This window comes from Polypterus senegalus, chromosome 15 (assembly GCF_016835505.1).
Source record: "Polypterus senegalus isolate Bchr_013 chromosome 15, ASM1683550v1, whole genome shotgun sequence".
NCBI classification, from domain to species: domain Eukaryota; kingdom Metazoa; phylum Chordata; class Cladistia; order Polypteriformes; family Polypteridae; genus Polypterus; species Polypterus senegalus.
This window is the reverse complement of record NC_053168.1, coordinates 83,263,677-83,291,078: the sequence shown is the minus strand read 5'-3', so window position 1 is coordinate 83,291,078 and position 27,402 is coordinate 83,263,677. Positions and strand designations below refer to the sequence as shown.

Below are 27,402 nucleotides of genomic sequence, written 5' to 3'. Positions count from 1 at the left end.
ACATAAGAGTAAAGAAATGTGAATGTTTGTTCTTTTAACGCTTACTTTATTTCTAACTTGTATAATTTAGACAGGATAAATTTTTATGGAGAGCAAAATATTATAAGTTGTTTAAGGTTTGAGTTGATTTATTCACGAATAATATTCCTGTCTGTTTTTACCATTCCTACCAAAGATATTTCTGTCGACTAAATAAAAATTCCTTCTATTTAAAATTTAAATAGAACTTGAACAAATACGATAGTTCATAATATCCACGCAGACTTGCACGTAAGAGCGGGAGTCATCCGTTTTAACAAGCAGCGTATTGCACTGATACTGAAATAGCTGTGTGTGTATATATGTAGATATGTATGTATATGTATATATATGTTTATATATGTGTGTGTGTATGTATGTATATATATATATGTATTTGTGTGTATATATGTGTGTGTATGTATGTATGTATGTGTGTATGTATTTATGTGTGTGTGTATATATATATATATATATATATGACAACAACACTCATCACTCACAACAGTGACAAAACAATTACATTGACAATCATGTTACGTTATTTTCAAAATGTTTCCTTTTCTTTTTCATTGCTTCTTTAACACACTACTTCTCCGCTGCGAAGCGCGGGTATTTTGCTAGTATATATATATATATATATTGTCTGAAGGTTTGCCGGACATGAATCATTGAACTACATCCCCTCCTGCATGCCGTCTCAAATCACCGACTGGCTAGGTACAGTATATCTTGTGAATAGCCCAGTTAGCAATTGCACAACAATCACTCTACACGAGTTGCCGCAATAATGTCGGGTGAAAAAATCAAATAGCGAATCAACATCAAATTTCTCGCGAATTTTCTCTTTTTCCGTAAAGCAGTTTTTGACTGACAAAAACATTACTGTACTCAGTCATACTCCCTATTCAACCAATTTAGCTCCCTGTGATTTTTCCTTGTTCCTGAAAATCAAAAGTGACCTGAAGGGAACACAATTTTTTTATTCAATGGATGAAGTGCAGACAAAAATGGCAAACTTGTTGAAGAGCTTCAAGCAAGAAGACTTCCAGTACTGTTTCAATCAATGAAAGATACGTATGGAGTGGTGTAGAGATCGTGAGGGGGAGTATATAGAAGGTGACAATGTTTAGAATGCTGTAATTCATCAATAAATATATTTTTTACCAATCCGTATATATATATATATATATATATTGTGGTCGGGCTGTGGAAGGACAGACTGGAAACAGTGAAAATGTTGGGACGCCATCCGGGTCGTCACTTTTAATCGAAAATAGTGCCAATGTGCTATCCCGATCAGGGATTTCTTCCTCTGGACAAATCTTTTCGAGAGTCACATGCTCCACTGACTTTCTCTTTGCCGGCGCTTCTTTTATACAGCCACTTCCGGAATGGGTAGGGTCAAGTGCCCTTACCGAGTGGCTTCTCGGAGATGTGAGGGAAGGAGAACAAAACCTCGTTTTGGCGGGTTATTGTGTACCTTTCACCGGTCCTAAGAGGAGTCCTCCGACACCCATGTGTGACATGGCCACCCCCTTAGCTCAAGCCCGGAGGGGCGAGTGGATCTCACCGTGAGGTCATGGATGTGGGAGAGGGTGTCCACATTGGCATTCAGGGTTCCTTTTCAGTGTATTACCTTAAAGTTATAATATTGCAGGTTCAGGAACCATCTCGTCATTCTTGGATTTGAGTCACAAGCAGCGGAGAGCCATTGTTGTGGGGCATGATCCATGACTAAGGTAAACACACTGCCCAGTAAATAATACCGTAGTGTGGTTACTGCAAATTTGATGGTGAGCGTTTCCTGTTCAATTTCCGTCTGAGATACATAATGGGGTGTTCAGCTCCTTCGACGACTTGGTTTAACACGGCACCCAAGCCAGTATCCGAGTCGTTGGTCTGGAGAATAAAAGGACTAGAGAAGTTAGGTGATCTTAATACTGGAGCAGAAGTCAAGGCCTCTTTTAAGTCACTAAATGTAGCCTTAGTCATGAGATTACATACCACTGAATTAGGGGCCTTCTTCTTTGTCATATCGGTTAGAGGCACAGCTTGTTCAGAGAAGCGGGGCACAAACTGGCAGTAGTACCCTGCTAAGCCTAAGAAAGCTTGCAGTTACCTCTTTGTTTGCGGCCAAGGCCAGTCACAAATGGCGGCTATTTGGACTACTGTGGTTTGATCTGTCCTCCACACACCCCTTTATCATCAAAAAAGCCTGTACAGCAGTTGCTGCTGCCATTCTGTGTGATCTGCATGTCGCACTGCGCGACAATCACTTAAAAGCCTGTACAGTAACTGTCCTTTTGTCTCACTTCCTTGTCTTGTGGGACGTTAAAGTGTCTCCAAGAAATTGTTTGTAAGTAGGGCATGACAGGCAAGAAGTCTTGCGGGACTTCAAAGTGTCTCTTCCAGATGATCACATCTCGACTCAAGATTTTTTTATGTAATAGATATAGAGAGAGAGAGGTTAGGAGCACGTACTGATACAGTGCATTGCTGCACTCACCACAAACCAACTCAGGATCCAGATTAGGACCCGAATGTAGGCATGCAATGGGTGATACCTCAGCACCACACTAGTTCAGCTGGAGTGGAACAATGTAAGGTTTTTTATGGAGGCTGAAATGTTTTTCCCTGCAGGGATGATAGATATCATATATACTGTATATACTATATATTTACCATTCAGGAAAAAAAGCTTGGTTCGTAAATATATACATTGGTTCAGATATATATTTTGGTTCAGATACATTGGTTTGAATATATATATATATTGGTTTTAATACATCCATTCAGATGTATATATCGATTCAGATAAATACATTGGTTGGGATACATTGGTTTGAATACATCTGTTGAGATATATACATTGGTTCAGATACATTGGTTGAGATACATATACATTGGTTTGAATACATCCGTTCAGATATATACATTGGTTGAGATAGATCCGTTTGGATATATAGGTCGGTTCAGATATATACATTGGTTTGAATAGATCAGTTGGAATTTATGGGCAGGCACAGCGTGCGGCCACCTAAGTTTAGCATCTCCCCTTTTCTTCATCATTGCTTCAATATTGTTGTCATTATTGCATGTATTTTATATAAGTAGCATATGTCTGTCTGTCACATTTTGTTTTGTACACCGTCTTAGTTGGGGGCGCTCGATTTCAAAGCACTTTTTTTCCTTTCATTATTTAAAACACTAATATAGATACCCGCCTCCTCGCCTCGCTCCGTCCCGTCCCGGCTTAATGCACCCGCCTTACTCGCTCCCTCTTGTCCCTCCCATGACAGATTCTTCTCAAAAGCTGAGTTACCAGGAAGCACTGATAGCAACCGCAGTACCTCCCATTTTTCACCTCAAGAGATGCTGGTTTATCATTGACTGAAAGCTGCCCGGTGATTTCTGTTATTCTGTATTGGCAGCATTTCATTAAAGGGCGATCTGTTTCAGCAAGCACATTAGTCCTGTTTGCTGAAAGGATGTTATGGAGGAAAACACTGGAAAAGCACTGTTTCTTCTGAATGTTCATCAGTGATCAGGGTTCAGAATGATCAGAATATCCCTGATTCACAAATAATGGGTGTTTAACCCTGTTTTTATAGTAAAACTGACAAAACCACATACATGTACACGTACACACACACGTACACGCACACACACACACACACACACACACACACACACACACACACAAACTCACAAATCTTGGGTCGCACACACTACTAATTAAGTGTATCTGTCAGGGGCGATCATTTTTTTCACCCCATAAAACGTTAGTTCATCAAAGATAGAAAGCAGCGTGGTGATTTCTATTATACCTTATTGGCAGCATTTCATTTAACGATGATTCACGTCAAGAAGGCGAAAGAGTCTCTTATTTTGACAGGACGATCTTTTTTATAGGCCTATCTGAATGGATTTAAATATATATACACTGGTTCAAATATATATACAACGGTTTGGATATATATAAATTCATTCAGTTAGGCCAGTTTATATATTTTCTTCTTGTGTCAGCGCGTGCATGTGCAAGTGCTTACGCCTAAAAAAAAGATCGCCCTGTCAAAATAAGAGACTCTTTCACCTTCTTGACGTGAATCATCTTTAAATGAAATGCTGCCAATAAGGAATAATAGAATGTTATTGATAAGATCCTGCCAGGTTTTAAAAACGTTTTAAACAGATCCTCTAATTGAGAATTAGATTTTTTCCAATTTCAAATAATATATGACATCAGTTACCCACTGACTTAAAAGCGGTGAGTTAAGATTCTTCCAGTTGAGCAAGACAAGTTTACGCGCCTGCAGTGAAGTAAAGGCAGTTGCAGTTTGTTTGTCCTTCTCCACCAAAAGAGGAGATTACTGAATGAAGATAGAATGGAGATACGGAAGGCAGCACAGTCACCTCCTGTTATGTGGGAAGGTGCAAGAGTTGAAAGATTGAAAAACCTGTGCAATGTGATTTTGTGTGAAGGGAGTATTCCTGACTGGGAAATATGTGTGCTTCTTTCAGTAATTTAAAGAAAAGAGTGATCCGTTAGTGTGTGGTCATATTGAATTATCAAGCTTTGGAGCAGGTAGTGAAGGTGGTTAAGGGAGTGCAAGAGAAACAAATCAGGGTTTAAATTAAAGTTGCAGAAATGCAGGTTTGTTTTATGCCTGTCAGCAATACATTCAATCTTTATAGTCGGGCAAATATAGGAAAAACATCTGGAAAAGCGAGAGATGACTAATACATTACTAGATAGGGCCCTGAAAATGTCCATGCACCCCCTGGCAGTGGCCATGGGTTCCAATACAGTTGAGCTTTTATGCTCATGACCCGTGGTCCCACTGGAAACCAAGGGGGCTGCCCTCTGTCAGTATGTGGGAGAAACTGTCCTGGAAATACTCTCTCCCCTGGTCCTTCCATAATCAGTGCGTCCCAGCCACACTATTTATGTATGTATTTATTTAAATAGCTCCTGTAAAAAGCCAGATTTCTTCCTGGGGACAAATACAGTTTTACCCATCTGTCTATTTTGACAGGTGAGCTAATTCATGTAAAAGATGGCATGTAGTTTCCTGTTGTAGACTGAACAAAGGAAGACAGGGTGGATGGGGTAGTTGAAGTGTAGAAACAGAAAAAGAATGATAAAATGCTGAGAGAAGAAGGTAGGTTGAAATATGAGACTTGAGAGATGCAGTTTAAAGGCACAGCATTTACCTAAGTATATGTTGTTTTATAAGTGATTTTTAATATTAAATAAATGTGCAGTGAGTGAATTGTGGTTCAATAGCTATAACTGGAACTTTTAAAACCAAACTACTTACATTGGTAGTAGTTGTTCTCAAACTTTGGGTCATTGTCATTTTCATCAGCAATCATAATGGTTATTTGACAAAAACCAGTGAGAGGGCCTTGGGCCAAATCAGTAGCTGTTATTGACAGAGTGAATTCTTTCTGTGTTTCTCTGTCAAAACTTAAAGCAGTAGTGATGATTCCTGAAACAGATGGAAAATACTTTTAATAGTCAAATTATGCATTTCATTGATTGTACATGATCTTAAGGCTCTCATACCAAAATGTAGTTTTCTTATATTAGAGTGAAAACTACTAAAGGTCTTTTTAGGAGATTTTCTATATAAGAAAAGCTCACAAAACTGTTTGAGGGTGTAAGTTAATCAATTTTTTAAATAGAAAGTATAAATATGATAACTTTATCAAGATCAACACTAAGCTACATCTTTTAAAGGATTTGTCTATAAATAATCTGTATCAGTAAATAATCTCTTACTTAACTAATTTTCTCATTTAGCCAATCATACTGTAATCAGGGGTCATCAACTATATTTGTCAGAGGGCCAGAGTTTTACCAGACAGTCTCCTTGGGGGCCGGACCCCCAAGAAGAAAATCTAATAAATATCTAAATTTGGTTTAACATTATGTTTAATGTTTATACTTTTTCCATTGCATTACAAAACTCAAGGCTCCCATCACCTATACCACAGTCAACCACTAGGAGTGATAGATATTTTGCATCATTTCCATTAGGCCAAGTAAACTTTATAATAGAGCACTTGAAAAACAAACACGGAGGAAGTGACAGGAAAGGGTCTCCTAAAAGAGGTAAAATGGCACTCTCAAAGACCATGAAACGCAAAGTTGATGTAGAAAACAGGTCCTTCAATGATGACTGGACTGAAAAGTACGCATTTATCATGCCAACCTTCCGAAATGCGTCACCAGTATGCCTAATTTGCAGCGAAACTGTTGCTGTTGCAAAAGAATACAATCTGCGCCGTCACCACAACACAAAACATTCTAATTTCAAGGTTTCATATCCTGAACAGTCAGAGGCTCGTCAGAGAAAAATCGCCACATTGAAATCTGCCTACTCCCGTGCAAGTGGCATTATTACTCAAACTTTAACTGATCAAGAGAGAGCGACGTGCATCCCTGCAGGCTGCTTGGGTGCTTTGCAGACATAACCGCCTTTCGCGAAAGTGATGTTTTAAAGGAGTGCATGATCACCGCTTTGGAGGAACTTGCCCCGACAAATCAATAGACAGAATTATTGCATCTGTCAAACAAGTACCTCTATCTGCCTCAACGAATGCACGCCGTGTGCACGCTTTGGCAGAGCAAGTGCAGAAAGCTGTCATTGACGGGTTAAGGAAGCCAAATACTTTTCGCTAGCTATTGATGAGTCCTCTGACAACACCGATATTTCACAGTTGTGCGTTTTTGTCAGATACTTTGATGGCAAAGATTTCCGAGAAGAGCTGCTGGCATTGCTTCCACTGGAGGACAACACCACTGCTGACATCATCTTTGGAAAACTGGAGGATTTTTTTAAAAGCCATGGATTGCCCCTGGATAAAATCAACCTGACAGTGACAGATGGTGCACCTGCCATGATTGGAAAAACAAGGGTCTGGTGAGCAGAATAAAGACTGTTGCTCCTAAAACTAACGCACTCCACTGTATCATCCATCAGAGCGTGCTGCGCAAAGCTAAGTGGGGAGCTCAAAGAGGTGATGGAGAAAACGATGAAAATTATCAACCACATCAGAGGAACTTCAAGCACGCAGCACCGCCTGTTCCGCAAATTTGTGCTTGAATCCCAGGCTTCTCATGATGACCTGTTACTCCACAATGACGGCGCTGGCTTAGTAAGGGCAAAGCACTGGAGCGCTTTGTTGAACTCCGTGCAAGTAGTGGATTTTTAAAACAAAGTAAATCCAAAGCGCAGCTGACCATCTCCGCATCATGCAAGACACATTATACATGTGCAACGCTATGCTTTTAACAGACATCTTCTCCCATTTGAATACACTTAATCTCCAGCTGCAAGGAAAAGGAAAATCAGTGGTGGATTTGGTGGAAAAACTTGATGCCTTTGGGAACAAACTCGATCTTTTCCACGCAGATTTGTTGTCAGGAGGCTGCTGCACTTTAACACACTGAAGACGGTGGGAGAAGGCAACGTAACAGACAAGATGAAGACATTCATCACACAATTAAAAGACAACTTTTCTGCTAGATTTGATGACTTTTTCATTTCCAGGGATGTCATTGGATTTGTGCGTGACCTATTCACCATCAGCCCAAGCGGAGAATTCTCCACAAACGCGGTGAAAATGTTGCCATTAGACGAGTCGGCCATTCAGAGCCAGCTGGCTGAAATTCAGGCCGCAGGCGACATGAAGTCGGCTCTCCGTGGTGCTGAAAGCCTGAGCGCATTTTGGGTATCTTGTCCCGAGACCTATAACACATTGAAAACGCTGGCTATGTATGTGCTCACCATGTTCGGTTCAACCTACACCTGCGAGGCTGCATTCTCCAAGATGAATTCGATAAAACACAAGAGAGGAACCGACTGTCAACCCAGTCTTTGGAGGACTGTTTGCGATAAGTCTGACAGCGCCAAGCCTGATGTGAAAAAGTTGGTGTCAGAGGGGAAATGTAACTTTAGCCATTGATTAAGCACTGTGAGTAGCCCGTTTCAGCATTGTGATTTGAATTCAAGCCCACTTAACGTTTCATTTGATGTGCGAACATTATTTGTGACCTGTTTTGTTCTGGTACCAGGTTATTTATTTACAATGCTATTTTAAGTTTTTATACCTGAGGATTCTGCTAGTTTCAAGCATGTTGTTGAGACTTAGTAATAAAAAAAAACATATGTTATGTAAGGGCACGAGGAAAAGTTACGCGTTCGTTGTTTTTTTTTTAAACCTGTTTGAAACAATAAATGCTTAACGCCGCAGTCTGTCTGAGTCTGTCCTCATTTTGGAGTGTAGCCTAAATATAGTCATAAATGGTGGTTAGTCTGACAAGAGACTCAGTTGTTGTTATTTTTTGTTGCTTTAATAGTGTGGACAACCATTTTCTTTTTGATCCTCACAATTTTGGAATCCGTCGCGGGCCAGATTGAATGGCTCAGCGGGCCGGATTCGTCCCGCGGGCCGCCAGTTGATGATCAGTGCGTGTACATACTAGAGTGATGACAGTGTAACTAATTGCCTTAAGTAACAATGCTTGCCTAGTCAGACTTGAAGAAGCTACCACATAAAGTGTGCTTACAGTCAAAGTTAGATTATTGTAATGTACAGACAAGATGATGACAACACTAACTGCAAAATAGTGGATGATGCACTACAAATGCTGGATACACCAATTTCATTCTCTGCATAAACACTGTCAGCTTATGCAGTGACATGCAAAATCTTATGTTGTTTGTACAGTAAATAGGGAAAATGATGCTGTTGTTGGTTCATAAAATACTTGTAAAATCATTGTCTTTAAGTATATTATTGTATATTCTAGCCCAGCATTCCTTCCAGGCTGCTTACTACCTGTTTGTCACTGAAAACATCTGTGGGTTACAGTAAGACCTAAAGTGGGATGTTAGCACATAAGAACACACACAACCTAAGAAAGCATGTTGGCTGAAGTTTACTTAGTATTAACAGAACATTCTATTAGTGGACAGTGAAAACTGCAAGTGTGACACCTATATAACTATTTCAGATCTTGGATGTCTCTTTCTGTCCATCCAGTCCAACTGAGGTGACAGGGCAAATTAATTCTGATACCAAGTCTAAAGTAGATGGCCATCCAGAATTTTACAACAAATTGAAAATCCCTGACATAAACTATCAATGCAGGGAAACCATCCAATCAGAATATGTGATTAAGGAAACTATCTATCAAATCCTTAAACTATGAATAGTTATCTAGGCATGGAGTGTGTACTGTTAGAGAAGTGATCCACCACTACTACCACCAGTGGCATTCCATGAAAAACTTACACGGAGGTAGATCTTTAATAAATCCCATAGACATTCTGGCACTAGTATGGGGGAATAAAGATCAGTAGCTTCAACACTACACATACTGTGCATTCTTTGACAATTTTTGAGAGGTTTTGATATATATATTATACAGTACCAGAACAAATGTCTTGAAATTAATTATTTGCCATATTACAATATTAATTAGAAAATTTTACACGAGATCAGGCCATTCAACCCAACAAAGCTCATCAGTCCTATCCATTTAAATCGCCCAAAATAACATCAAGTTAAGTTCTGAAGGTACCTAAAGTGCTGTCTACCACACTAATTGGTAACTTATTCCATGTTTCTATGGTTCCCTGTGTTTAGAAAAATGTCCTAATGTTTGTGCAAAATTTACACTCAACACATTTCCAACTGTGTCCCTGTGTTCTTGTTGAACACCTTTTAAAGGAATATATATATATAAATTGACGAAACGATTCTCACTTTAATTTAGCCTTAGTAAAAACAGACGATATATAATGTAATGAAAGCACGTACTATGTATGTATGCATAGTATGTAAGATATCTTGAAGAATATACATTACAAAACAACAACAACATCAGCCATGAATATAATGTACATTACTTAGCATTACTTCAAGTATAGATGTTGCCTTCATTAACAGTGCAGGACTTCAATACAGGTTCATCTCTGACAGTAGTAAGCTTGGATATTGGATATTGACAAACCAGGGAGTCGAAAGTGGATGGCAGTCTTATGAAATGAAGATGGTGTCATGAATCATAAGTATGCAGGTGAAGCTATGAACTCATATAAAACAGCAATGCATGTAAGGAGACATTGCTTGACATCTAATAAACCTTCTTTTAGCTAAACAATTATATCGATGTTAAGTCTTAATTGTAAGGAATCCTAAGTTAATAGCTGTCTTTCACTGAATCAGATCTCTTAAGATCTTAGCTCCAATAATCTTTTATTTGATGGGATTCACAACCAGAGGATGAATCCTCTAGTTTAAAAAATACTGGGCCGGCTGTGCTATGCAAAGCAAAGATGTAAGATGAGGCAGGATGACTGGTAAGAACCTATCCACTAGCAAAATGGGCTATGAGTTAGGCTCAATGTCTTGGAGGAAATTAATCTTTTGGTTTTAATGTCTTACTTAGTAAGAAATTACATAATCCGTCAATAAATAAATCGTTGTGGTAATTTTAATCTTTCAGAAGCTCTTGTGACACATTAAATCCCTTCCAACCAATAGCAAAACTCCTTAAATACCGACTTAACTTTCAGCTTCATCCTATTACGAACATCCAAACTACACTCAACAGATAAGCACATTAGGAGAATGCACAGAGTGCAGCCTATTGGTTTTGGGAATGGCCAAGGATGGAACCAGCAACACTCACACTGGAGATAAGGGTCTGGCTCACTGAGGATTGTAGGAGGTATAACCAAGGCTTTTAAATATTAAAAACTGAAAAAGTCTACGTAAACTTCCCGTTTGCATATTTGTTTGGAGTTCTTAATAAAATTCAAGTAGTTGTCAAAAACAAAATGAGTGGCCATTGTAGCTACAAAACACTACACATTTCTATTTTTCCTTGTTTATTTATTCAACAGTAAAGTAATTTTTTGCTTTTAAGTGGAAAATTCCCCATCTGAGAAGCCTACGGCAAATTAAAAATGGGCATAATTTCCCCCAAATCCATAATTCTTTTCAAAAACAATGAGGCATCTAACCTGCCCTCTACCTCTTGTATATGGCTGAAAGAATATTTTTGAAACATTTTGTCCACATCCTCCATAGATCCATAAACGTAACATAGCTCAACCTGGGCTGAGATACTCTTCAAAACACATTTTGTTTTTTTTTGGTTTTTGTGCAGCAGTGCGTTCTGTTGTAAACCACTCACCTGAAACAGGCAAAGAGGTGTGAGGCCTTTAAAAATACCCAGGAAAGCTGGGCTGAATCCCTCCTGCCTTTCCAGAGAAAGTGCACCAAATAACAGCCTACTTTTTACTTGACTATCTTGCTTGGGCCTCCACTGGACTGAAACACACTTAATCCTTACAGTTCAAAAATATACTCTGAAATGCCCCAAAATCCACACAAATAACCCACTAGAGAGGCAAACACTGTCAACCCCTGGCTAGTGCACAGCAAAACAACAAAAAATCTGTTTAAAAGGAGAACTTATTAACAAAAATTCAGAAAACTAAAAAAACAGGCAAAAAGGATTTGCCAACAATGCAATCTCCAGGACACAAGTCCCAGAACACTAACCACTAATCGGAAAAAGGAAAAAAAACACAAAAAATAATATCACATAAAAAGGCTATTTACATGAGTGCAAAGTTTACTGAAACACTCAGACCACAATGATGCACTAAATATTATTGATTCTCGCTGCTGCCTATATAGCCATACAATATGCTTTAAGATATTACCTGTATTTGGATCAATGAGAAATCCAGACATATTCCCATCTGCAGACATAATTCCATACGTGACTTGTCCATTCATACCTAAGTCAGGATCATGGGCCTCCACCTGTAATACAAACGTCCCTGGAGGCTGGTTTTCCAGGACTAGTGTATTCTCATTGTACGAGGAGCACTAAGAAAAAGATAAAAAGGTACAGCTCAGATTTGTGATATTTAAACGAGAGATGTTTACTAATTTTTTATACTATTTTAACAATTTGCCCATGTGGAAATTCATTGCCATGTCATGATTTCATACATACATTTATTTATTTTATGGCTGGCATGGTAGCAGTGTAGTCAGTGCTGCTGCTGCACAGATCCAGTGTCCTGCACTTGAATTCTGAACATGCTGTGTGGAGTTAGTGCATGTGTCTGCATGTACATTGTCTATCTTCCTACATTCAAGGCATAAATGGACCTTGTGATTGACTAGCATCCAGTCCAGCATTGATTGTTGGCAAATTAGAGTACTGCTCCTTGGAGCCTGAATTGGATTAAGTGGATTTGAGAATGTTATTTATTAATTTATGAACAGGGTGTTCTTTATTGAAACATGAAGATGAAACAAAAATATGGGCAAACACTAAAGTGATGAAAATTTCATAATTTAAAATTAAATTCTAAACTTTATTTTAATGTGTAGGACCCGAGGTTAAAATGTGATCTCCTTTCTAAACAGTTTAAGATTAGCATGATTTTTACCTAAAATGTAATAAAGCAACCTCTACTGCAGCTATAAATATACATTTTTATCTTTTATTTAGTTTATAAACTGAAAGTTAACTAGAATTTTACAAAAAAATCAGAAATACACACTCATGAAACCAGAGTGGGTAGGGAAATCCTGCACTGACAAAAGAAAAATATGCCAACTCCACATATACACATACTGGATAGGCTGAGATGTAAGCCCAGGGGTCCAGAGCTGTGAAGCATTAAATATAACCCTTACACCACCAAACCACTCCAAGATTTAAATCTTATTTTTTTCCATTTTAAGTCACACAGTTACTATAATCTTAACATACCTTATGGAAAACTGGTTTGTTGTTATTTATGTCGTAGATCTCCACTATGACCTGGGCAAAGCTAAACAAAGCCTGTGGTCCTCCAGATGCATTGTCATCCATAGCAGAAATGTTTAGCACATACTGGGGGCCTCGTAGTCTTGGTGAAGGATTTTTGCACAGTTTGATGATACCTAGAAATAACAGGCTGTTTTATTATTTTACTATTCCTGGAAGCTTGAATAAATTTATTATTAAATTATACAAAAATATTCATAGAAGCATAAGTTATACACTATTGCTTTATTCTTTGCTAAGAAGCTGTATGATTAAAAAAAACTCAGACTTTGATTATATTATTCATTGGTTACAAATTTAACATTAACATACTCAAATTCCAGTTTGGTTCATAACCTATTCTCTTCATTGACTGAATTCTCTTGTAGTTAGTTTTTTTTTTAATCAAAAGTAATTCACTAATGGAATTATACAAAACAAACAAGAGTAATAACTTGCAAACAAATTTGAATGGGAGATCTGGAGCTTTATGTCAACATGAATAATAATTGCAAATGAAGCAATGTAATTTTGAAAAATAAATAAATAAATAGCAAAGGAGAGCACACATGGGCTGGCATATGGGCTGGACTGGTCCCATGCCCTTAATTGGTCAGGAGGCCAATGTAACAGAGAGGGGGAGGGGAAGGCTCTGTTTCAAAGATATGCCACCCCAACCCATTAGATGGTAACATCCCTGGGCTTCGGGACACATTCAAATATCAGCAGGGAATGTTGAGAACTGTAGTGCAGTGGGGCAGCCCTGCTGAGGTGGGACTTCTGATTGACCCGGAAGTACTTCCATTGAGCTATGCCCCGGCACCGGAAATACTCCTAGGTCCAAGGTAAAAGGAGCCACTCGGCCTAATCCAGGCAAGTTGGAGTCAGGTGGAAGGAGGGCAAAGCTCCTCGCCTGGGAGGTGTGGAAGAGAAGAAAGAGAGACAGAAATTATGTTATGCTGTACTTACGATGCTTTTGGAACCTTTGTGTAAGGCATTTTGTGAAAATAAACCTTCTTTTATATCTGGACGTGTGTCTGTAAGATTATGTCTAGGATTTGAGGTGCAGCAATGCCTCCTAGTGGTCACAATATATACACACACACACACATAAAGATATACATTGCTTTTTACATTTATTTATATACACTACATATATTTATAGATAAGATACATTTTAATATGATGCACCCAATATGTATAGTTCCTTGTTTATAATGCTTCAAGATTGTCCTAGTCTCTCTGTGTCATGAATTGGATTAGTTGGGCTCGATAATGTTATGTATATGTACTGTATATGCAAGTACACAAATGTATGTTGTGAACCCCATGGATCTGCATACATTCTACTGCATAGTTCACATTTAGTACACAAATTGAGCCTTTGCCATGACACCAATTCCAACTCCATGTGGTGGGAAAGAAATATCTTTATATCCCTAGACGGAGACCACCTCAGGGACACACCAGAAGCCACTTCTGGGATCACGTACAATGGGCAGAAGCTCCCCTATTCTTAACAATTGCTAATTATGGCTTAAAGAAGAAGGCATCCCAGAGAATGCCTAACTTTCCTAATGAACAGTAGGGGTCGGTAAATAACATAAGGGAATCTTCTACAGACTTCTAAATGATTGGGAAATTATTTTTCTACTGCTACTGACTAATCGTAATTTTTATGCAAAGTTAATCTCCTGGGAAAACTGTCCTTCTGCAGGCAAGCTGACATAATGCACCTTTAAATTGGCAATGTCTTTTTTACTCTTTTTAATAAATGTAATTAACTCTACATGCAACGTATACTGTAAAGAATAAATGTATACAGTGATTAAGTCTCTCTGTCAAGCCTGCAATTTACTCGCCAAATTTGTCAATTCAGACAACTAATTAGAACATTAGAATAATATTGACAAGAACAAGCAAATCAGCTCAACAAGCTTGCCAATTCTAATTTCTCCAAAATAAATTGAATTTTGAAGTTCTCTAAAGTATAACTCTCTGCCGCTACATAATGCAACCCAATTTTCATTGGTTCTGTGTGTGAAGAAAAATGTTTTAACAAAATTTGCGCTTAACGAGTCTCCATCTGTTCCCCAGTGCTCTTATTGAAGAACTCATTTTAAAGTAATAGCTAGGATCTATTGTACTACTTCCCTTCATAAGTTTAAACACTTCAGTCATGCTCTCCTAATCTCTATTTGTGCAAACCAAAATGTTTCAGCTCCTTCAGTCTTTCCTTGTTGCACCTAGCTACCAGTCACAGACTTAGAGTAGTCACTCTTGTCTGTGATTTTTTTAGTTATTTAGTCTTTTTTGTAATGCAGAGACCAAAAACTGTACACAGTAGTCAAGCCTTATTAGTGTTACATAGCTTAAGCATTAATTCCTTTGACTTGTACTTTACACATTGTGCTTTATAAAGTAACATCCTATTAGCCTCTTTAATGCCATCTGTACATTGTCTGGATGTGTAGATAGTGATGAGTCCACTATGCCCCCTTGGTCTTTCTCATAAGGTGTACTTTTGAGTTTTAAACTTCCCATCCTTATTCAGATCTTACATTTTAAATGTGTTAAACTTTTTAAATGTATTTACATTAAATTTCATCCAGCTACAAATCTGCCCAAGCTTGTATTCTGTAGCAGTCCCTCCATAATGGTTTAGCTTATTCTACATTACCTTGTATTCCACCTAGTTTGGCATCATATGAAAAATTAACCACTTTGTTAATTATATTCATGTCAAGTATATTGACATACAGTATTACTTTTATTTTGAAAGCTTTTTATTTTATTTTACAACAATACTTACTGTACATATTTTGGGTCTTTGTCCAAAACTCTTGGTGTTTGGGAATGTGACACATTTTAAATGTGTATTTCTTTTTTACTTTCAGGTTTCTTTTGAAGTTTTGTTTTTCATGGGCATATATATGCAGTTCATACATGTACATATACATACATTGTGACAGTAGATGGCGCTATACCAGAGCTTAACCCGGCACAGACAGACACTAGAGGCACGCTTACACAAATTCACGCTTTTATTTTAAGTTCTGAAATCACCATAAATAACTCACAGTCCTTTCTCTTCTTTTCTTTATTGCCACCTCTGCTCCACTCCTCGCAAGCTCCGTTCACTTCCATCCAACTCCGGCTCCCTGAATGGAGTGAAGCGGCCCTTTTTATAATGCACCCGGATGTGCTCCATGTGCTTCCTGATGACCTTCCTGAAGCATTTCCACCACACCAGGTACACTCCGGGTGTACCTGCTTCCTGGTCTGGCAGCATTACCTGATATGGCGGAAGTGCTGCATACTATGGCTTCTGAGCTATCCAGGCGCCCCCAGGTGGTGCCCACGGGTCCCCACAAGGTTGAGCTTCCAAGCTCTGTGGCTGCCTTCTCGTATTCCAGGGGAGATACTGCTCCTCTCCCAGTCCTTCTATCTTCCAGGCGTCCCGACTGGGCATGTTTTATAGGATCATATGATTTTTTTCATTATTACTTATTCAATATTATTCTTACCAAGTCTTTTTTGTTTTTTTTCTTGTAACTTTCACTTTGAGCTACATTCTTTGTAAGAAAATATGCTATTTAAATAGAGGTTGTTGTTGTTACACACATTGTCACAGGGCTTGAGTTTGAAGCTTAGATGATAATAATGGTATTTCTTTTTCCCAGAAGAAAATTCCAGTAAGCAGAGGAAGTATCCCACAACTGTGGGATGTGGATAAATGGCCATATTTAAAGGAGGTCTATCTCATAAAGGTATACATTTGTTAATAGGAAGATATATGCTTAAAACATCAAAGCCATGCCAGAATATTAACAGTGAGGGAGACAGGCCTTATGCAATGAAGGCTATATTAGGCTGGATCACTTGCAATCAAATAAAAAAGGAACACCCCAATGAAAAGGAAGATGACATTAGATAACTATAAACTGGATTTCAGATGGAAGGCTAGGGGACCTTAAACAGCAGCAAATCAAGTACTGTATAACTTCCCTGAGAGTCATCAAGGTGAGAAATTAGTACTGTCCAGAGAAGATTAACAGTTTAAAGGATTTATCTCACAATCAGTAAGGTTTGTCTGCAGTCATTTTTATTCTTGTCTACGTACCTTTGAGAAACAGGATAATGGTATTCTAAAAAAGTGCTCTGTACCTCTGCAAGAAAACCTTGCTTAAGGTTAAAAATGACTATATTTTCAGAATTAACAGAGTTCAAATATAATCAAGGGACAGAATCATGGCTTTCTCTTGGGATGGGTACTCTGACCCTGGAGGTAGACCGAGAAAAGAGAATTTGAGAGGTTTGCACTTTTTGAGAGTAAGCAGATTCACCAGCAATTAGAAATGGCATCTGGGCCCCAATTCAGGTAGATTCATATAGGAATGCGGGATGGGTTGCTTCACCCGGATAACATTTAGTCCTTAGTTCCTGCATTACCTATTTTATTTTGTTAATCCAAATCTTAACTAGCACCCAGTTTGGGGGTAGGATTTTTTTTTTAACCAGGCAAAGCTGTGGGAAGATCTGGGCTGTGCTCTTTGCCAGGATACTTTGTGTGGATGAAGAGCTGCAGGGAGATTGTATTTGTTTTTGATTCCAGTTTTCTTTTCTGGATGGCTTGCAGAGATTATGTGAAGGCACCCAATATTGAGTTGAAAGAGGATATACACATGGGGAGGTCACACTGATTTAGTGTGAACGTATGTACATGTGACATGGGTTCAAGAGTTGTGTTTGGGATCATGTGATAATGGGCAAGCGCATACTTTGTGGGTGTCGGTTCAAGTGGGAGGATTTTTACTGAAAGAAGCAGCCAGAACAAGTCTGTAGAATGTGTCACAGATCTGATGTGGACTGTGGACGGAGAAAATTCCTTGTTTTTACTTAGTCAGGGCTGAGCCTGTTAAAAGATTTTTTTTTAAAGATTCTTTTTGCAAATTTTTTTTATGGTTTTGGATAATACTGGATTTAACTAATACTATCGTTTATTTATTGTTCTGTTTTTTTAGGATACAGTGTTACCCGTTTTTAATTGATCACTTATTTATTGCTGTACTTATATATAGCTTTTTCATTGTTTAGAATTATTTTTGCATAATAAATGCAGCACATTTTTTCCTCAACACTTCTCTTGTCTGTCTTGCTTATTGTCTTGCTATCCCTCAGTCCCCCCATATGCCCTTAGGTTCTGAGATACCTTGGGCTGAGGTCAATAGTGTGTGGCAGGTGCAGAGATACATTTGTTTTTTTGGTTTACATGAGCTTACTTCACTATAAACTCTTGTTACTGTGTACATTTTACCTACGAGTGCATCCCTTTGCATGGGGCAACAGATTTAAGAGGACCAGAGTGTAAAAGTGTTGTATGTGCAGCACAACCTTGTGTATTTATGCAGGAAACAACAATTGTTGCCACTTGTTCTTTTATTTCTCCCTATTTAGCTCAGCTGGAATTTCATTTGCAGCTGGGTTGCAAGCACAGGGACAGTTTTGATCTTTGATGCAGTATACATTAAATGTAAACCTGTACTTTATGGTGTACACACAGAAACCAAAGTTTTCTTACAGCTTCAAGGACAAATAAAATTGATGCACGAGTTACAACTACAGGACCTCCATGTTGTGGAATTAACTAATTGTCATTATAACAGATTCTGTGTTGGTTTTAGAATTTAAATCCAGGGTGAGGACTTACTTAAGCTTATTGTACTCATTGTAACTATTAGTGTGGCTGGTTTTGTCACTTTATGTTTTGTCAACTTTTTTGCACAGACTATATTAACTTTCACTAACAGCTGGTATGAATCCTTTCCCATTTTTTTAACAATTTACGTGTTCTATTTTTAGTGTTTGTTGTTTATATTTTTTAACAATTCATCTCAAGAAAAAGTTTTACTTACCTCTACGACTATCCATCTCAAAGTTCCCATCATCATTGCCTTCAGCAATTGCATATGAAACATAATCTCCATCAAGATCTTTAGCATGGACAATGGCTACAAAGGTGTCCGGACCAGCATCTTCTGAGAGGAAAGTCTTGTAACTGTGATGCAAATGATTGGACAGACATTTGTTAATGGTCACCATTTTAATATTAGTCTCCATGTGAAAACTCTACCTGAAATAGTAATGAGAACAGATCTATTTACCATTCCTTCGGTGGTTAATTTCTGAGTATTACACACCTAATGATATTTATGAAAATTTTCCAAACATAACTTATTTATCATTTTAATTGAAATTACTTGTGAAGAGATTCAATTGGAATTGGGAAGCATGAAATTACACTATCTTCAGAGAAAACTGATAAACTAAGCTGTCTGATTTTTATTTTCTGTTACTTCATTAATCCTCTAATATAGTGCATTTAATAAATCTGAATGCAAATAACATCACTCATCATTTAATTTTAGCTGACCACATTATGATAGTTTTAACTTTTATCAAAAACAGTTGTAGATATCAAAAAAATGACAGACACTGGACTTTCACATACATGGCTTGTGAAAACACAGGTGCTTCATCATTGCAATTGGACATATGGATGCGAACAGAGGCTGTTCCAGTTCTTGGTGGGTATCCTTTATCTGTCGCCATCACTACAAATTCATACATATGGTTGAGCCGCTCATAATTCAACTGCTTCCTTGGGCTGATAACGCCTTGGTTGGTGATGTCAAAGTCAAAGTTGTTGATAAAGTAAGATAATTCAGCATTTGGCCCACTGTCACAATCTTTTGCATGCACTGGGAAATATAATAAAAGTAAATACAGAATTTATAATGAAATAGAAATGCTTAATAAAATGTTTACAATGTAAGTATATTATAAAGGTCAAGCTGAAATTCAAATATGCTATTAATGTCACAGATCACCCTTTGCATTAAAAGATTAAATATGTTAACATTAGCAGGATTTTCATATATGCCTTACCTAGAAAGCAATAAATAGTAAAGAACACACCAATATCCAACAGTATTTTCTTATACAGTATTTTCACTTGAACCTGAGAGTATGCAAGTCAGCTTTTAACAATGGTTATCTGTGAGAAGGTAAATAAAATACAGCCACCCCTTGTTATCCAAAACTAATCCATTCCTAAAAGCATGTTGGAAAATGGGCTGAATCCTTCAAAAAAAGGCCAGCAGCCTTGAAGAAAAATAAGGAAGGTGGGGACAAATCTTTAGTTTAATATAACAAAATTGAAATCTTTAATTTTAATTTTTTTAATTAAATAAAAAATACTCAAAAGAAATCCTGAAAAAAGTTTTTTTTAAAACAATAACAGATTCCAAAAGGAAAACAATAAGAAACTCAAAGGCTGCCAAAAAGCAAGAGACCCCAACGTTACCAAAGCAAACCAAAGAGTAAACAAAGAATGAAAGCCAACAGTCAGTAAACTTTGCAAAGTCAACAGAAAAAGGAGAGAAAAGCCAAGCAAAATGACACCTTTTATTGGCTAACTAAAAAGATTACAATATGCAAGCTTTCGAGGCAACTCAGGCCCCTTCTTCAGGCAAGATGTAATACAGAAACTGAAGTTCCCTGAGTTTATATCCACACACTAGGACAAGAAACAACAATGGTAAATCTTTAAATGAAAACTCTTAAATGTAAAAAATTAATAGGTTCATTCAGGCTAAGATTAATTTAACAGGAGATAGAAGAACAATGTATGGTCAAGATCTTTAGATAAGATAACTGTCCAATAAAGTCCTTTGAAGTTTGTAACACTTCGAAAAACTATCAAGGAACTTCAGCCAATACTAAACAACGACCAAACACTAAAAAATGTATTTCCTGAACCTCCTCTCCTGGCATACAGACAACCACCAAACCTTCAGCAACTAATTGTCCGAAGCTCCCTAAATGAACCAACAGAAAATGGCACATCTCCCTGCCTACAGAAAAGATGTAAAACGTGTGCCCACATCTACAATACAGACCGTCTAATTATACCAAACTCCCGACTTGAACATCACATAAAGGGATCATTTTCCTGCAGATCATCAAATGTTGTCTACCTAATTCTCTGCATGAAATGTCCTGACACTACACTCTATGTGGGAGAAACTGGACAAACACTCCGCCAGAGAATGAATTTAAACAGATTCCACATTAAACATGGCAACACAGATGTTCCTGTAGCGGCCCACTTCAACAGCCATGGACACTGTGAGAGGGACTTTAAAGTCACAGTGCTTATGGGCAACTTCAAAACGCAGCAAGAGAGAAAAGAATGGGAAGTTAAGCTCATGTTAAAATTTAATACATTATAGCATGGCTTGAACAGAGACAAGAGTTTTATAGCCAGATATGAAGACTGTTTGCATCTCTCAGACTGACACAGACAACCTGACTACAGATCTGCATTGTTTTGAAAAACTTCACAAACTTCAAAGGACTTTATTGGACAGTTATCTTATCTAAAGATCTTGACCATACATTGTTCTTCTATCTCCTGTTAAATTAATCTTAGCCTGAATGAACCTATTAATTTTTTACATTTAAGAGTTTTCATTCAAAAATTTACCATTGTTGTTTCTTGTCCTAGTGTGTGGATATAAACTCAGGGAACTTCAGTTTCTGTATTACATCTTGCCTGAAGAAGGGGCCTGAGTTGCCTCGAAAGCTTGCATATTGTAATCTTTTTAGTTAGCCAATAAAAGGTGTCATTTTGCTTGGCTTTTCTCTACATTCATAATGGCTAACACGGTACAACAACCTAGTACTACAGAAAAAGGAGGAAAGCCCAAAAAGGGAACAAAAACACTGAATGCTAGCTAATACCTGAGAAGGAAATCCAGTGGAATTTAATCACACCCAAAGGCTTTCAATTGAGACAATGAGGGTAAAAACACTGGGGCAAAATCAAATGTAGTACAAAAATGTAAAGAAAAGAGCCAAGGAAAATTTTAATATTCATAAAAAAACCTACAAAACCAAGCGGTCAGTCTGTTTGTGAGAACTTTAGCCAAATTCTGTACATTTGTGTTGGAATGATCTGTAGTATGTGCATTTAAAAAAGGCATTTCCATTTTATTACTATTACTGTTTTTTGAATAGGGCATTATTTCCAATACATTCTAATCAGTAAATTGTCTTATTATATTCCTTAAACATGCTGCTTATCTTCCTTTATGTTCAATAATTTGGTCACAATAAAATTATTGGTTCAATAAAAAAATCTAAAATAACCAAAAATCAAAGATCTGCTAAAATGTACACTCTCCTCTTCATGGTTCAACCTTTAAATTACCTTCCTGGTAATGAAAGAGTAAGATGTCACAACACACAGATAAAGAAAAGGAAATGCAGCATTGTTCTACAGCTACTTCTTTTACCAGCTACAAAATAATTTTTTTTTTATTTTATATGGCTTTACTTATTTCATTATTGCAAAGCAGTGTTTACAAAAAAGTTGTAAAGAAATGTGCACTGAATTGGTTATGATTTTTTTCTCTGTATTTAGTCTTGTTAGAGTTAGAAATAAGACCCATCACTGTTGTGTCATCAACAAATTTTACAGTGACGTTAGACCTGATCCTAGCCATGCAGTCATGGATGTACAGGGAACACAGGACAGGACTTAATACACATTGAGCGGCTCCACCGTTGAGAGTAAGCATAGCAGAAGTGAAGCCACCAAGTCTTGCCACCTGGCGCTGACCTAACATGAATTTCAGGATAAGGCTGCAAAACCTTTACCTTATTGTATGTATTGAAATTTCTTATTTTTGATTTTGTTTTTTTATGGTCATCCCAATTTGTGGCACAGTTGGTACAACATAATGTCTCATTGTCATAAGGTGTTTCCCAAAAATCATGCAGTTTCGATGTCATAGATATGGCAGGCACACGGAAATCACCTTCCAAGTTTTTGGATACTTTACCAAGTGCTGCTTTGATTTAAACTTCTAGAAACGTTTGGCTAGGTTTTTCTGACTTTTCCTGCTTCATATATTGGGTTTAGCAGTTTAATCATTTGGCTTTCTGTTTCTGACTCCAACTTTGTTTTTGGTTACTGTGTTTGTTTCCTGGGGCCTCAAGAGTAGAACTCACACTAAAACATTGTGTATGGAAAAAAGTGGAAAGGTACATATGCACAAAAAACATCAGATGCTCAAAACCATGTGTAAGCCAGCTTCCACGCACTTCAGGTCCATAAATCCCAGCCCAGCGTGAAAAGTAACATGTGCATGCGCCTGCCGTCTCACCCTGACTCCTCCCACAATTTTGCAATTTTTTATATGCAAATCAATATAAATGTCATCTTCCCGTTTCAGAGTTTCATTAAAAGACAATGCCAAAAGCACGAGAAAAAAAGAATTTCAGTGAACGCGAAGTGCAGGCAAGGAAAAATGTTAGCTTAAGCAGTGGTATAAAAAACAAAAGGAAGTTGATTGAGTGACACAGAGTGGCGGAGAAACGCAGAAGTTCAAGTTCAGAAAGTCGCTCAGTGCCCGAAATAAAAAAGAAGTGTTCAGATATCAAAGTCGCCATGAAAAGGCATGCTGTAGCCCATCATCTGAGTTTCATATGGAAGTTTATTAGGGTACAGAGAAAAGACAAAAATAGGGACAGAGTGGAAAACAAAGGATGAAAAGTCCACTTTAATCTTGTAGTTTATTTTGTCATTAATGTAGAATGTCTAAACTTCATCATAAAATCAATGTTTAATTTACTAGAGTTTCTCAGATCTCATTGTAACTAAAGTAGCATGTTAAATGCTTTGTATGGTATGTGTTCTTCTATGTGCTCTATGTGTGTAAATCACTATGTGCTTCTTAAACGAGCATTCTCTTACACCAACAAGAAACAGTATAAATTGCATTCATGATATAACAGCTCTCTGAACAGTTTAAATACTAAGATGTGTACTTGGTATCACTTTCATCATGAAGGGAATTAAAGCATGTATTAAACATGGGGGCACGGTGGTGCAGTGATAGTAATGAGCTGGTGCCCCCTAAAGAGATTGTCCCTGTCTCCCGTAAGATGCTTGCTGGGACATGCGCAACCCTCGATAAAATAATTTATTGCAGCAGTACTGTCTCTTTCAAATGTACTAACCTCCAATTCCTGTCCTTCCTTTTCCTTCTCTACATAACCAATCACCACACAATAAGCTCTTTAATAAACATCAAGACATTTGTAAGCTTAGAACGCAGATTCTTCAAAACTTTTATGGAACATTGACATATCTTTGTAGTACATTTTTAATTATTCCATCCATCTATCCATCCAGTCCCAGCAAGCATAGAGTGCGATGCAGGACCAACCCCTGGAGGGGTCACCAGCTCATCACTACCGCTACCCCACCATGCCCACATGTTTAATTAGTAACAATATTCATTATTTAAATTGAGTTAAAATGTATCTGTATAATGTAATATAGGCGGCGCAGTGGCACAGTGGGTAGCACTGCTGCCTTGCAGTTAGGAGACCTGGGTTCACTTCCCTGAGTTTGTATGTTCTCCCCATTCTCCTCTGGGTGCTCTGGCTTCCTCACACAGTCCAAAGACATGAAGGTTAGGTGGATTGGCAATCCTAAATTGTCCCTAGTGTGTGCTTGGTGGGTGTGTGTGTGCCCTGCGGTTGGCTAGCGCCCTGCCTGGGGTTTGTTTCCTGCCTTGTGCTCTGTGTTGGCTGGGATTGGCTCCAGCAGACCCCTGTGACCCTGTAGTTAGGATATAGCGGGTTGAATAATGCAACATACATACTTCAATTCATTTCTTCTTAAAATGATATCAAGAGCTCTTTGAAATCTAAATCGACTTAGAAGCCATTCATCATCGTCTGTAAATAAGCAATTGAATTGAATTGAATTCCTTCATTGTTATTGTATGGTACAATGAGATTCAAAATGCAAATCCTCCTTAAACTTATTATCCGATAAAATGATAAAATAATAATAATAATATGATAAAAAACAATTAAAAATATACAATATGAAAGCATAAGTACAATATACATGTAACATATAGTGCAGATAGTTCATAAAGTGGCTCAAGCTGTGAAATATTACAGCTGTAGTGCAAGTTTACAGTGAGATATATATATATATTTTAATTCAAAATACAAACAGTTCTACCGGGAGCACTTGATGGACTGATTGAGTACGTTTATAGCTCTTGGGAGGAAACTGTTTCTGAACCTTGATGTTCGTATAGGAAAGGCCCGGAGACATTTGCCAGATTGGAGAAGTTCAAACAGACTGTGTGCATGGCTGAGGCAGCGGGTGCTATAAATGTTCTTGAGGGTAGATGCTGTATCCCAATAATCTTCTGCGCTCTCACAGCCTGCCGTAGAGACTTACGATCAGTTGCTGTACAGCTATGATTCCACACTCAGATACAGCTGGTTAAAATACTCTGAGTGTTGCAATGCGAGTAACAACGCTAAAGCAGTTATGGTATTTGGAATAGTTTGGCCATTCTGTGGACCATTATTTTGTTACAGGTTGATACAATCAGATGCCTTAAATTTATAGACGATATGCAGTTAATTTTTGTATATTTGATAAATCTGTGTCAGGGATGTGAATCTAAAAAAAAAGGTAAACCACATAGGAACTGACGCTGATGCTGGGTGCCACCAGTATGCAAAACCGAGTGGAAACTTGTGTATTCACAGGATAAGACTGGCGTGAGAATGTGCGTGGCTTTACGGCAAGTTTAGTTTTTATACATTGCGATGTGAGCATGGAAACGGGCGTACGCAACATTTTTATGCATACGCACTGTTCATATATGAGGCCCCTGGTCTTTTTTCTCTTTTTCTTAGTGGGCAGTCAGCTTTACACTTTCTTCCAGGACAATCTACTTTTTTTACACCAACAGTAGGTAGGGTAATAAAGGTGTGGTGGCTTGTACCTTTTCTGTACATTTGTGTTAAGTAATGTGACAAAAACACACTCAAATGAAAATATGCAAGGCAGGCAGTATTTTTGTTACATTTCCTGAAGTCAAAAAAACTCTCAAAATGTTATTTAGGAGAGTGGAAAAAATGTATTCATAGCAGAAAAATTTTCCATAAGCATATCTTTACATTTTAGTGTGATATATAAATGTAAAGAATTATTATTGTTATTTGTAATTGTTTTTGTGGCACCTTATATTAACCTTTTCCAAGCATTTTCTGCAATAGAGCTGGTTAGGATAGGCATCTATACCAATCACACATGGCCCTGCGACTAACACAGACACTGTACAGTGTTAATTCACCATTTGAGCACAGGATATGCCAAATAATAGGGTAAGTGAACATACAGATCTACAACATACACTGGGCCATTTACGCATTGGGCACTTCAAAATGCCTTTGGTTTAAATTATGTCAAAAGAAAGCACTTAACTGTGAGATTAATAACATTGGGGTGGAACTGTGTGCCTAAAGCTGTGGTTTTGTCCTGGTTTGCCCTGAGCCCCTGGTTGCTTTTCTATGGCTTTTTTAGTGTTCTCCCTGCCTAACCTTTACTATTCCATTTCCAGTCTAGTTTGATTCATGAAAAAGCTGAACATCATAAGCAACTTCACAAAAGTATATATTTTTCAGAGTGTGGATAATGTCAGAAAGCAGATTAAGACTGAAAGTATATTGACTCACTTTCTCAAAGGGTGAACCTTGCATTATCTAAAAATAAAATCTGTTTTCCAAGTAAAAGAGCACACGGTGCTTTCTTTGTGTTCCTATTAAAAACCAAACCAACAGGCCAAAAGTGGATCTGGATACCTGACAAACCTCCCCTAAATAATCCTAGAAACTATTTAATGAGCTTCATACTCATGCCTGATGCCTGATGTGAAGATCTGCTGCAGACCTTAAGACAGAGAAGTGGCTCTCTAAGCAAAAAATTCATGAACTTCAACTATGAGCAAATCTAAACTACACGCAAAAATTAAAGGAACACTTTGAAAACACATTAGATCTCAATGCGAAAAAAAATCCTGCTGGATATCTATACTGATATGGATTGGGTAATGTGTTAGGTACGTAAGAATGCCACATCATTTGATGGAAATGAAAATGATCAACCTACAGTGGGCTGAATTCAAAGACACCCAGAAAATCAAAGTGATAACATGATGCGGCAGGCTAGTCCATTTTTCCGAAATTTCACTGCAGCAACTCAAAATCATACTCAGAAGTTTGTATGGCCCCAATGTGCCTGTATGCATGCCTGACAACGTTTGGGTGTTGGGGGTTGGGGGAGGCATGCTCCTAATGAGATGACGGATGGTGTCCTATGTTATGTATTGAAATAAATGTAATAACGATTGGTAGTATTCCCAGGCAGCAGGGGGTGCCACAGTGGGGTTAAGAGATATCTTGGACAAGTGGTTACAGAAAACGTTCTTAGTGAAAAGCCTACTATGCAGTTAACATAACTTCTGGCCTCATTGTCTATCATTGAATATCTGCTGTCATCAGCCTCAAATTACCTAACATAACATCCTGGGGGATCACCTCCCAGATCTGGACCAGGGCATCAATGAGCTCCTGGATAGTCA

At 37.8% G+C, this 27,402-nt stretch overlaps 1 protein-coding gene across 1 annotated transcript in view; it reads right to left on the bottom strand.

Moving 5' to 3' along the window:
• si:dkey-22o22.2 (neural-cadherin) overlaps nucleotides 1-27,402 on the bottom strand; it is a 155,784-nt gene that overhangs the window by 81,524 nt on the left and 46,858 nt on the right. The window contains exons 6-10 of the mRNA XM_039736564.1: nucleotides 19,386-19,635; nucleotides 18,790-18,932; nucleotides 12,839-13,011; nucleotides 11,772-11,940; nucleotides 5,343-5,513 (exon numbers count right to left, since the gene is read on the bottom strand). Coding sequence (XP_039592498.1) covers nucleotides 5,343-5,513; nucleotides 11,772-11,940; nucleotides 12,839-13,011; nucleotides 18,790-18,932; nucleotides 19,386-19,635 — 906 coding nt within the window. The remainder of the gene's footprint in view (nucleotides 1-5,342; nucleotides 5,514-11,771; nucleotides 11,941-12,838; nucleotides 13,012-18,789; nucleotides 18,933-19,385; nucleotides 19,636-27,402) is intronic.